General features: G+C 42.5%; 1 protein-coding gene across 1 annotated transcript; it reads left to right on the top strand.

Annotated features, from left to right (window-relative positions):
* Window positions 1–6,584: 6,584 nt before the first annotated feature.
* LOC101998113 (C-C motif chemokine 12-like) lies at window positions 6,585–8,174 on the top strand. Its single transcript, XM_005349393.2, has 3 exons — window positions 6,585–6,721; window positions 7,368–7,482; window positions 7,882–8,174. The coding sequence occupies exons 1-3, from the start codon at window positions 6,646–6,648 to the stop codon at window positions 7,985–7,987; spliced, it is 297 nt and encodes a 98-aa protein (XP_005349450.1). The 5' UTR covers window positions 6,585–6,645; the 3' UTR covers window positions 7,988–8,174.
* The last annotated feature ends 4,595 nt before the right edge of the window (window positions 8,175–12,769 follow it).

Raw genomic sequence — 12,769 nt, 5'->3', positions numbered from 1 at the left:
AAAATACACGCTACCAACGCTCACAAAAGAAAAACAAAAGCCGGGCGGTGGTAGCGCACGCCTTTAATCCCAGTACTAGGGAGGCAGAGGCAGGCAGATCTCTGTGAGTTCGAGGCCAGCCTGGACTACAAGAGCTAGTTCCAGGACAGGCTCCAAAAGCTACGGAGAAACCCTGTCTCGAAAAAAAAAAAAAAGAGAGAGATAACCAGACATCCCCATATCAATCAGAGTTGTGTAAATAGCAGTTCTCCAACCCAGAAAGAACCAAGATCTCTCAATCTCTCAAATGGGTGGTGCCTAGTGAGTTCGAAAGGATATTTAATTAACATATAATTGCTCAACACCTTGTTCCAAGATACACAAGTAGAGAGAACATTTGCAAATCCACTGTCTGAGGCCAGGGAGATCTGAATGGACAGCTGTTCAGGGCTTGCAGGCAGGAAGACTCCATGCTGCCGCTTGTCTATTCTTCCCAACCTAACATAAGCCGGGTGACGAATCACAGCAGAAGAAAAGCAAGGGCCAGCAGGAGAGCACACGAGACCCATGAGCATAAATGCAGAGCCTCAGAGAAGTGTCAGAAGGCGGAACCCAATAGCATATTTAAAAGTTAAGTGCCACAACGAAGTCTAATTTATTCCACGGAGGAAAGGCTAGGCAGACAGGTGAGTGGACATGTGCCGCTGCCCAAGCTTGAGGAACAGAGATGGGGTCCCCAGCACCCACGTAAGAAGGTGGGCTTGAGGCTCTGGGTCCTCAACTCCAGCACTTCAGGAAGAGAACAAAGACGGGTGGATCCTGGGTCCTTGGTGGCCAGCTGAAGTGGAGGACTCCAGATTCAGTGAAGAGACCTTATCTCAGAACACAAGGTGGAGAAGTGCTTGAGGATATGAAGTCATGAAGTCACTTTTCAACCTTCACACTTACTTGCTCAAGTGAGTACACTCAGACATGCATGTGCCTCACACGCGAATCACACATATGCACACAAGCTAAATCTTTCTTTAAAAGTTAAAAATGATTGTGGCAATCTATCACATCAATCAGCTGAAGGACAAAAAAATCACACAATACTATCAACAGACACTGAAAAGCTTTTAACAAAAGTACACACAAAAGCACATATCCATTTGGGGTTGTGCAACCAAAAGTCACTTCTCAACACACTCGGGACAATGGGGAGCTTCTCAACCTAGTAAACATCCACAAAGACCTGCAGCGGACTCCACACTCACTGCTGCTAAGTTTCTCTTAGGTTGGAGACTTGCAGAGCAGGGACCCTCCCTCTCTCTGCCTCAGTGTCACAGCACTGGAAGTCCTGGCTGACTCATTAACACAGACAAGAAAACAAAGAAATTCAGCTGTGTTCAAGAAAAACATGATTGCCTTTTACAGAAAATTACAAAGAATTAGCAATAGGTATAAAAGAACACTCTTACAATTCATTTGTGATCATAGAAAGGTTACAGAATATGAGGCTATGGTGTAAGATTCAATAGCCTTCCATTATATCAGCAATGGACAGGCAATTAATGATACCATATCATATATAGTACCACTAAAATTATGTACATAGTAGTACTTAACCATAGGAGAGACATGTGATATACATGAGAAAAGCTACACACCTCTGTGAAAGGAGAAAAAACTCAGCCGATGGTGAGATCTCTGTGTTCACAGGGGGAGACTCAATACTATCAGCCTCTAAGCTCTTCCCCGGATGACCTTTTCATACAACACAATTTCAATCAAAATCCCATCTATTTCTCTGATGGATATTGACAAACTGGTTCGAAAGTTTACACAGAGAGGCAAAATACCCAGACCAGTTAGCACAGTGATGAAGAAGAAAGTCAGAGGACTCACATTACTGGACTTCGAGACTTATGACACAGCCACAGTCATCAAGATGTCGTGAGACTGATGACATGGAAGAAAATAAATCAATGGGACAGAAACAGATCCACCCAAACTACCTTTGAAAACCAGCAGAGGCAATTTAAAGGAAAAATTTCAGCAAATGTATCTCTAACGACTGGGCAGACACACACGAAGAAAGTGGGTCTAGACGTAGACCTCGTGCTTCACAGAGAAATTAATGTGAAATGACTCAGAGAAGTAAGCCCTTCTACAACTTAAAATTCAAACCGTCTGATGTGGAAATGATTTCTTATTAATAAAGAAACTGCCTAGGCCCATTTCATAGGCCAACCCTTAGGTAGGCGGAGAAAACAGAACAGGATGCTGGGAGAAAGAAGCTGAGTCAGTGAGTTGCCATGATTGTCCCACTGCAGACAGATGCAGGTTAAGATCATTCCTGGTAAGCCAGCTTGTGGGCTACACAGATTAATAAAAATGGGTTAGATCAATATGTAAGAGCTAGCCAATAAGAGGCTAAAACTAATGGGTCAGACAGTAATTAAAAGAATACAGTTTCTGTGTAATTATTTCGGGTCATGGGGACGCAGCTCAGCAGCTCTTATTTCAACACCGTCAGCACTTTGTGGACTCCATAGGTTTTAGAAGACAGAGAACGCCCGGAACTGCGAGAAGATAGTGGTGGTAGGGATGGGGCAGTATGATTGAAAGGGGGAGAATGGCAGGTGGATTTGACCAAAACAAATTATATGCATGTATGCAATTCTTAATCGGCAGAGAGATAACTTCTAGAAGATAGAATGGGAGAAAATAAGTGACTTGGATTTGATGTGAACTTTATAGATACAGCATCAAAAGCACACACAAGTAAAATAACTGATAGATTAGATTTCATGCAAACCAAAACTTCCACTCTATAGAAGATGCTGTTGAGCAAGTGATCAGGCACAGATTAGAGGAAATTATTTGCAGAACACAAATCTGAAAAAAGACTCATATGCAGAATATGTCAAGAATTCTTAAAAGTCACTGCAGACAGGTTAGAATTGGACAATAAAAACAATAGTGTGCAAGACCCAAAGGCAGCACACATACATCACCTAGCCTTCTTTACAGGACTAGTGAGTGGTTTGGAAGGGGAATTTGGAAACAATTACATTCACAATAGCCTCAAAAAAAAAAGGAGAGAAAACTAAGAATGAAGCAAGAAGGCATAATGACTGTACAATGAAGTTAGGAAACACTCCAAAATAAAATAAAGAGGATGTAAGGGAAGGAAAGCTTACTCATAGATTCATTTAAGATGTAAATACTTGCCGGGCGGTGGTGGCGCACGCCTTTAATCCCAGCACTCGGGAGGCAGAGGCAGGCGGATCTCTGTGAGTTCGAGACCAGACTGGTCTACAAGAGCTAGTTCCAGGACAGGCTCCAAAACCACAAAGAAACCCTGTCTCGAAAAACCAAAAAAAAAAAAAAAAAAAAAAAAAACCAAGATGTAAATACTTACTAAAGCAACCTACAGACTCAAATCCCTGTCCAAATCCTTGTGTCATGTTTAGTAGAAACAGAGGTGTACATCCTAAAATTTACTTAGAGTATCAATGAACCCTAAAAAGTCCCTATAATCTTGAATTCCAAAATCTGCTACTAATTCACAGTAATCAAAACAGTGTGGTGTTGACATAACAATAGACACAGACTAGTGAAACAGAACAGAGATCCCTGAAATAAATCCTACCACATATGGTCCAATAATTTTTAAGAAGACTGTCAAGAAAATTCTATTGCTTTCCCAGGAAATGATTCTGGGAAAACTGGATATCCTCACACAGAAGAATGAACTTGGGTCCTTTCCAAGCACCACATTGAAAAGTTAACTCACAATGTATCAAAGACCTAGTTTGAGATCAAAAACAATAAAACTCTGAGAAGATAGCATGGTGACGATGCTGGCATTGAGTGACTTTCTGTGCGTGGCTCCCAACTCACAGGTGGCAAAACAAACAACGAAACAATGCTGCACAACTTAGACTTTGTGGTAACTAAAAAGTTTTAAAGGACAGCATCTGCAAAATGAAAGGGCAGTCCAGAGAAAGGGAAGAGTACTTGCAATCATAATGAATTCATATCCAGAACAGAGAACATCTGTAGCTCAACAACAAAAATTAATGACTTGACTCAAACACGGGCAAAACATTCCTCCAAAGAGAACATGCACACAGCTGATAAGTCCATGAAAACATGTCCATCGCCAGTAAACATTAGAGCACTAGAAACAAATGTTGCGATGAGTGACTACTTCCCATCTACTAAGATGTCTACTAGAGAAGACTGTAACAAGGGTCTCAAGGACGTGGCGGGAATGGAGCTTTGTGTGTGGCTGCTGAGCGTGTCAAATAGGACAGCTCTGTGGGACGAGTTCCTAAAATAAACAAAGACATGATTACCGTAGCGTTCAGCAATTCCACTTCTGGGTAGTTACTCAAATCTAAAAGGGGTATTGATGAGACACTTGCCAACCCATGCAAATCAAAGGGTTATTTGCAACTAAAGCATGAAAAACCAGCTCGATGTTCATAGATGGATAAGCACACTGTCAAATCTAGTGTGGAATCTCACAAGGCCTGGAAGAAAGAGAGAAACTGTGGTATGCGCCAACATAGAAGTCTCCTGAGCACATACTGCTATGTAGAATAAGGCAGTTGAAGAAGGTTTAATTGCATTGTGCATTTGCTTACATGAGGTGGAGAAGTTGAAATCACAGAAGGGAACAGTGTTAATGGACACTGTTGGGGGATGACACTATGGGTGAGATCAGGTGGCTCTGCAGGGTCAGGGAGCAGGTGGGCATGGGGATGGTTTATTAAACATAGAATGTTCATCAGAAAGAGTCATGGAGACTGATTGCAAATTCATGTGAACTACACACTTTATAGTTACGAATAATAAATATGAATACATATATGTTCATGAAAAATAGTAATTAATTTTTAAAAAGTAGAGAGTGAGCTATTAAACTACAAAGTGCATAGAGAAACTTTACATGCCATATTGCTTAGTGAAAGGAGCCAGCCTGGAAGTGCTGTAATTTAAGACTCAATGATGGTGATGCCAGAGTGGTAAGAGACAGGTGAGGTCAGCAATTTGCAACCTGGTTTCCCTCCACATCTTCCTATGACCTCCCACCCACTGTGTGTCATGACGGGCTTTGGAACGTCGTTAGCAAACAGACCCAAACTTCCAGAATCTTCATGAACTCATGGGCTTCTCCAAATGATTTCACCGACTTCAGGATCAACTCCACTGCAGATTTCCCTCCCTTGCAGGATCCCCCCAGTGGAGGGATACCCCCACTAAAGATCTCTTCCCTATAAGATCAACCCCCTCCTGCCACACGATCTCACTCACTGAATTATATTATCCATTGCAGGATATCCACTGCAGGATTCCCACAGTGCAGGATCTCGTGTTCACTGAAAGGTTCCACACACCATAGAATCCTTCCACTACAAGATCTACCTCACTGCAGGATCCCACCCACTGTGGAATTTCATGCTCACTACAAGATCTTTTCCACTGTAAGGGTCCACATGCTGCAGAAGCAACTGCAACCAAGCCACTGAAGGGTCTCACCTACTACACAGTCTTCCTTCACTACAGAATCCCTCACTGAAAGATCCTTACACACCATAGGAACCCCCCACTGTGGGATCCACTCATTGTAGGGTCACACCCACTATAACATTGCCCCTCCATTGCAGGATCCCACCCACTCAAAATCATACCAACTACAGACTGAGTATCTCTAGGACTTTGAGACTTTCAGACATTGAGCCAAGCATACTGATGTAATTCTATTAACCCAGATGTTTGGAAGATGAAGACAGTTGATCCCAAATCCAAGGCCACCCTGTTTTACACAATTAGTTCAAGACTTGTTGGGCAACTAAGTTAACCCTATCTCAAAAGAGAAAGAAGGAAAGAAAGAGAGAAAGAAAGAAAGAAAGAAAGAAAGAAAGAAAGAAAGAAAGAAAGAAAGAAAGAAAGAAAGAGGGAAGGAGGAAGGGAGGAGAAACAAAGGAACGAAGGAAAGGAAAGGAGCACTGGTCAGATCAGATCATGTAGGTGTTCATAGTGGTAGAGTACATGCCTAGCACATGCAAGGCTAGGTCTAACATGTATAACATATGGTAACAAAAGGAAGGAAGGAAGAACTAGGAAAAGGTAGAAATTTGCAAACTCTGTATCCTGTCATTCCTCCAGGATTGTTTAGAGCCCAGCTGGGTTCTGAAGAGCCCATCTGCTTTAGAGTTGCAGTGCCTGGTGTAATAAAGGCCAAAGCCAAAGACTTAGCCTATCTCCAGCCACCTTCAGAACCCGGCCTCTCTTTACTCCTCTATGACTTCTAGTTCCTAATTTTTTTCTTTCATACAGATGTTTTTCCATTTCAAAGAAATGAGAAGCCCTTTGTCCCGTGACATCATTTCCTCCGTGTTGCTGGGCTCAGCTGTCTACCTTTCCACCTCAGTTTCACAGTCTAAGCAGGCAGGAGACAGAAACTGCACAACTTCCTTCCGGCTGTGAGGAAATCACCCCAGGATCTGGTGCCTACTCAGCACAGCCTGGAGGATCTTACTTCTTCCTTCAGTCAGATCCTAGCAAGTTCCCTGCTCCATATAAAAGACAGATGTGGCCTCCAGGGGAGCAGAGACGGTGGTGCTACCTCCTGAAGCCTCCAACTTTCCTTCCAAAGCCTTTGACCTCAACATGAAGATCTCCACAGCGCTTCTGTGCCTGCTGCTCATAGCTGGCACCATCAGCCCACAGGTGTGGGCTGGGCCAGGTGAGGCTTTTCCTTTCACAGTCTCTCAGCACATCTCAGGACTCCTGGCAGGTCTGCTGTTGGAGAGACGGGAGTGCAGGAGAAATTAGAATGAGCCATCGTGACTAGCCAGAGAGCCAGAACCAAGTATCCAGACTACGGAGGCCAGGCCCTGTGATGTCTCCGACCCCAGCTATGGGACAAGATGCTGTAGGCAACCACTAAGGATACTGCCCTAGCCTTGTTTGGAGAGGTGGCCCAAAGTGGCCTTGTAGGTGAGAAGGCCATCTCAAGCAATAGAGGAGTGACAGGAATGATGGATTAAAGAAGAATTTTGGAGTCTTAGTCCAGAGTGGGTTCCAGAACAGTAGGCATGTGTAGATAGTGGAGAAGCTTCTCAGCTTAAAAGTAGGTTGACTCTAAGCCATCAGCAGCAAGGGGATGGACAGTAAGTTCTTACAACTAACTTTCCTGTGTCAGAAAATGATGAGGCTTTTTTTTTTCCATACACAGTCAATGGCCAGGGCTTATTCAGTAATATACTGTGATTGGGCACTAGATACAGAACTCAGGAGCCGTGACTCTTAGGGACAACCCAGTCTTCTCTGTCCCTTGTGAGAGCACCTTGCAGTGTTTCCTAACTCTCTCTTTATGAAATTATTTTCAGATGCGGTGTACATCCCAGTCACATGCTGTTTTGAAAGGGCTAAGAAGATCCCCATGAATAGGCTGAAGAGCTACAGCAGAATCACCAGCACCCAGTGTCCCTGGGAAGCTGTGATGTAAGTAGGCCACGCCCAGGACCACGGGCTAGTTTCCTATCTGAGGAGAAAGGGAGAGAGAAGTCTGGACTCATAGCCATGAGTCAAGCAAATAGAACATATTACTAACCTGGTCTTTTCCTCACCTAGATAAACTAAGCCAATTGGAGAATCCATTAATATAAATCAGTTTGAAGAGAGTATATCCAATTCATTTATCCAGAAAATTGGAAGGATTGATCTAGCAGAGCAAGAACAGGGCTTCTTCCTGCGTCTTCTTTCTTACACCATTGTCAATCTTCTCTCCTGACTCTCCATCTATAGATGAGTAGAAGAGGTCTGAGGATCAATAGGCCATGCATGCCCTGAGCAGATTGCTGAGAGCACTCTGCCTAACCCCACCACACCCTCTCCCAACAGCTTCAGGACCATACTGGATAAGGAGATCTGTGCTGACCCCAAGGAGAAGTGGGTTGAGGAGGCCATAAAGAACTTGGATCAGAAGTCTCAATCTCGGAATCCTTGAACCTTCATGTCTGAGATCCCCGGGGAAATCTTCTGTACTCTCCCCTAACCTTTCCCCATGGGCAGTGTGATGGTAATTTATTATGACGTTTAAAAAGATATGCTTTTAAATATTTAAAACATAGACTTGTTTAAATAATATTTAATGATATTTAAGTTATGTTTTGGCAAAATAAAGTGAATTTAATCTACATATTGTGTATTTACTTTTACATGAATGCAGTTAAATTATTGACAGCCTGTCAGTGTTCTCCCTTGCACTTGCCTGTAGGATTGTTTAATCCACACATGGTACATCAACATTATAAAAGCTTTTGTATTCTTAGGGAACTGGAGTTCCTTTGAATGGAGGGTGTGCTTTCTACTGCTGTGTTTAGTGTTATTTTATGGCAGTGGCATTTTAAAAGAAAAAATAGATATGTGTTTTTAAATACATTACTCCAATTTGGGGTCACATTAATCTGAAGGTGATACCCCAGAGCAAAAGGTAACAGAGTGTAGTATCACCCTGCAGGAATGTCTTGTGGCTAGGCTAGACTCAGCTAAGGTTCTAGAAGAATGTGGCATGACATGCCAGTCCCCTCTAGTCCTCTGGCTCAAGCCCTCCCATCAGCTGCCCTCATTCGTTAGCTTCTCTAAGCCTATTGTTTCTCACCATAACCACCTTTTCCCAGAGTCCCTTTATGACCTCATGCAACAGTCTAGAGACTTTTCTCTCAGACCTTTGCATGTAATAAATGCTGAAGCCCAGAGTGGTCAGCATATTAAGACTGACAAAAAGCAACAAGGAAAACAAAACATCTATGTCCTACATCTATTGGGAATTTCCTATGAGGATGGCTCTCTAACATACCTGCTGTAGGCATGATAGACCACAAATGCACAGTGTCCTTCTGAGTTCCCCAGGAAAGAGGGGAGGGTATTGAGTCGGAGAAAGGAATCTAGCCAGCTGCATGCCCCCAAACTGGAGGAACTGGTGGTAGGCATTAGAAATAAAAGGTTGTAGCCATATTGCAGGGACTCTTGAACTGCAGGATGGGAAACCAGTATGAACTCAGTAAGTGGTCTCACAGTGTAAGGACAAGGCAGTAAAAAGAGGAGTTGTCAGGTCTGAGCACAGGATGCCATGAGGAAGGAAGGGCCTAGGAGCAGCCACTGTAATGGCACAGGAAGACCTCAACAGTCTAAGATGGGTGCCAGCAAGGGTGAAATCAGAAATAGCAAGGCCAAGAGAGCAATGCTGTGTGGAATGCTGTAGAAGGGAAACAAAGAACCCTAAAAATGAACTCATCCCTTATAGCCTCACACAGCAGGTGCCTAAGGGACTGGCCGTTCTTAGACTCAGAATTAATTTAGTAGTGTTGTGGTCTGAATGTCTGTGCTCCTTCGAGATTCATACTGGAATATAGCCCTAGCTATTTGTGTTGAATGTGTATGCTCTTTGAAGAGAGTAAGGCTCCTCCCTTTACAAGTCAAAAGAGAAGGCCCAAACAACATAGCATGGCCACTAGTATTGTCACCTGGATACATCCAAGCACATCAGAGTCAGAATGGAAATATGTTGTATGCCAATGGGGCAAGGCACACAGAACAGCCACAATGATTCATCACTAAACCTACAAACCACTCCTAGCATCAATCTATTCACAAGGGTAAAGATCCCAACACCAAAGTTTCCTCAAACTCAGCCCCAATACTTATAGGCTCCCTCACCATCTCACCCTACCATCCTAGAAACCAAGCTTCCAGCATGTATCCCCTGAAAAGAGCCATATACAAACCACAACATTCATTGTGGTGAGGTTCAAAGGGCGGGGGCCTTCAGCAGATGATGGAGTCAGGAAGTGTCTGCCTTCTTCATAAGTGACATCAATGTTAATAAGAGAGGTTTGGGGAATTGTTTTGCTTTCTCACTGTGGGAGAACACACAGAAGGTGTGCAGAGTCAATACAGACCAGACATCAACCTTGCTGGTACCTTGATCTTCAACATCAATAAATCCAAAAACTGAGCAATCAATCTCCTCTTATAAGTCATTATGTCTAAGGTAATTATGTTTTAATAGTAGAACTAAAGTGATATATTTGTTATGGCATGCTGAGAAATGTCCCTCCTCGGCTCAAGTGTTGAACACTTGTTCCCTAGCCAGTGGCATATTTGAGGGTGATGGTGCAACCTTTAGGTAAGGAATAAAAACTAGAGGTGAGTGAGATGGAGTAGGTCATTGGGAGGTAATGACCCACCTTGTTTCCTGTCTGCTACTGAAGCGTATCCAGTCCCACATTCCTAAGACTATAGACCATGCTGTTCTGATCACAGTGCCATCCAAAATCCATGATGTACTGTGCTCTCTGGAACTGTGAGCCAAAATAAACCCATCCTCCTCGAGTGTTTCTGCCAGGTATCATAGGGAGGTTTCAGAATGGTCAGGAGAAAGAAAAATTAGTGGGTAAGATGCTTGGTCCACCATGAGAACCTGAGTTCAGATCCTCCAGCTCTTACATAAAGAACCAGCTATGGTATCACCCATCTGCATCTCCATTCACAGGAAGAGAAACTAATAGAGGTAAACTTTGTCCTGACCCCTAACACCTGAGAATTCATGAGCATCCTTTTAAAGGGAAGAATCCTCTCCTTAGTGTTCTTTCTCCTCCAGTCATGTATTTATGTGTGGCATATGTGTTTGTGCATGACTATGTGCACCATAAACCTAAACCAGGCAGAAAAATAAAAGAGAAACAAGAGCATAGATAAATAATAGAGAAAAATCAATGAGTCCAAAGTTGAGTCTTTGAAAAGACTTCATCTAGGACAGGCACATGAAATAAACAAAGGCACCAATTACTATTGTTGGAAATGCTAGAAGGACTATCTCCACCACTGCCCTAGACAAGGCAGGATCAGGGAGAATAATAGATTTATTAAGAACTCTTGGTTCAGAACTAGAAGGCATATAAAAGGCGGTGGCGGGGAAATCTTTAATAAATAAATAAATCAAAAAAATAAAAATAAAAAAAGCCATTCAGTTTCTTGAAATACATACTCTGCCAAAACTTGCAAAGAGAAATGGGAGTAATCAAGATATGTCTTTATCCATTACATAAATTGTGTAAATAATAGCCTTCCAATGCTGAAAGCACAACATCTCCAAGCAGATTATACCAATGAATTCTATTGAGCACTGAAGCTGTAAATGATGCCCATGCTTAACAACTGGTTCCAATGCTTAAAAGCAGAAGGAAAACTTGCAAATTTACTCTCCGAGGCCAGGAAGATCCACAAAGGCAGAGACATGCTGTGCTGAGGTTACAAGTAAGAAGAGTCAATTCTGTCATCTGTTTCCTCTTCCCGACCTATCAGAAGTCACGTAATATAACACAGAAAAGTATGGGCCAGACATGCCCTCCTTGCCACTTAGTCCTGGTCATCACCAGGCTCATGGAAGGTAATCTGTCACAAAGAATGAAGTACAGAAGTGATTGAGGAAGGGGTCACAATGTCAACCTCTAACCACACACAAACCCACAGGTGAGAACAACCACACATGCATTAGCAGATACCAATGGAAGACACGCACATGTACACCACACATTCACACATGCATACATATATGCACATATCCATATATATAAATATGATCTCAAAGAAAAAAGTATTAAAAAGTCAATAGTGTAACATTTTACATTAATCAGCTGAAGGACAAGAGGTCACATGATTTCATCAATAGACATTTAAAAGCATTTAACAGAAGTGCATAACCACCAGGGTTCTAAAACCCAAACCACCTCCCAACACACTTGGAACAGAAGCAGCTTCTTACACCTAATAAACATCTACAATGACCTGTAGTGGATTCCACACTCACTACAGATGCTGTTCTCTCCAGACTGAGCCTAGCAGAGCAAGGACACTTGCTCTCACCACTGCAGTGCGCATCAGTGGAAGACTGCGTGACTCATGGACAGGAAAACAGAGAGACACATAGATGGAAGGAGGAATCCAAGATGCCTTTAAAAAAAGCATGATTGACCTTTGCAGAGAATCAATAACAGATACCAAAAGTAAACTCTTATAAATAGTTCATGATCAAATAAGGATTTCAGAATTGACAAAGAATGTGGATTGGTGAGTAAAGCCTTTGGTATTCAAAGATAAGACCCCAAGTTTGGATCCCACAGTTCCCACATTCAAGAAAATCAAACATGGTAACATCCATATGCAATGCCACTAAATGGGTATATTATGGAGCCTTGCTGGCTAGCCAGTCTACCAAAGTCAGCAAGATTCAGGTTGGGGGCACAAACCATTTCTAAAACAATAGGATAGGAAATGAAGAAGATACACAGCTTCAACCTCTTGTCTTTATATGGGTTTCCAACCATTGTTTCCCAACATGCATAAACATCTCACATACACACACTTGTACATACACACACATACACACTTGCACACAAAGGTCACAGAGCACAAGGTTAATGTCTACAATTCAGTAGCCTTTCTGTGTACCAGTAATGAATAGTTCAAATGAAATTAATGATATTTTACCATTTATGTTAGTAGCCCCCAAAAAACTACATAGGACTCAGTCTAAGGGAAAATGTACAATATTCATAAGAATAGCTAAAAATCTCTGTGAAGGAAGAAAGAAATCAGCCAATGGTGAGTTCTCTGGGTTCACATGTGGGAGACTGAATACTGTCAGCCTCTAAGCTCTTCCCCAGATGACCTCCTTATTCAATACATTTTCAGTCAAAATCCCAGCAAGTTCTCTGATGGATATTGG

This window comes from Microtus ochrogaster, chromosome 7 (assembly GCF_000317375.1).
Source record: "Microtus ochrogaster isolate Prairie Vole_2 chromosome 7, MicOch1.0, whole genome shotgun sequence".
Taxonomy (NCBI): Eukaryota; Metazoa; Chordata; class Mammalia; order Rodentia; family Cricetidae; genus Microtus; species Microtus ochrogaster.
Note: the sequence above shows the minus strand (reverse complement) of the source record. Positions and strands in the feature narration are given on the sequence as shown.

Excerpts from the sequence above, each read along its gene's own strand:
- LOC101998113 (XM_005349393.2), top strand. The coding sequence starts at position 6,646 with ATGAAGATCTCCACAGCGCTTCTGTGCCTGCTGCTCATAGCTGGCACC. Across the intron at positions 6,722-7,367 it reads ACAGGTGTGGGCTGGGCCAG|ATGCGGTGTACATCCCAGTC; the intron begins GTGAGGCTTTTC and ends AATTATTTTCAG. Across the intron at positions 7,483-7,881 it reads TGTCCCTGGGAAGCTGTGAT|CTTCAGGACCATACTGGATA; the intron begins GTAAGTAGGCCA and ends CTCTCCCAACAG.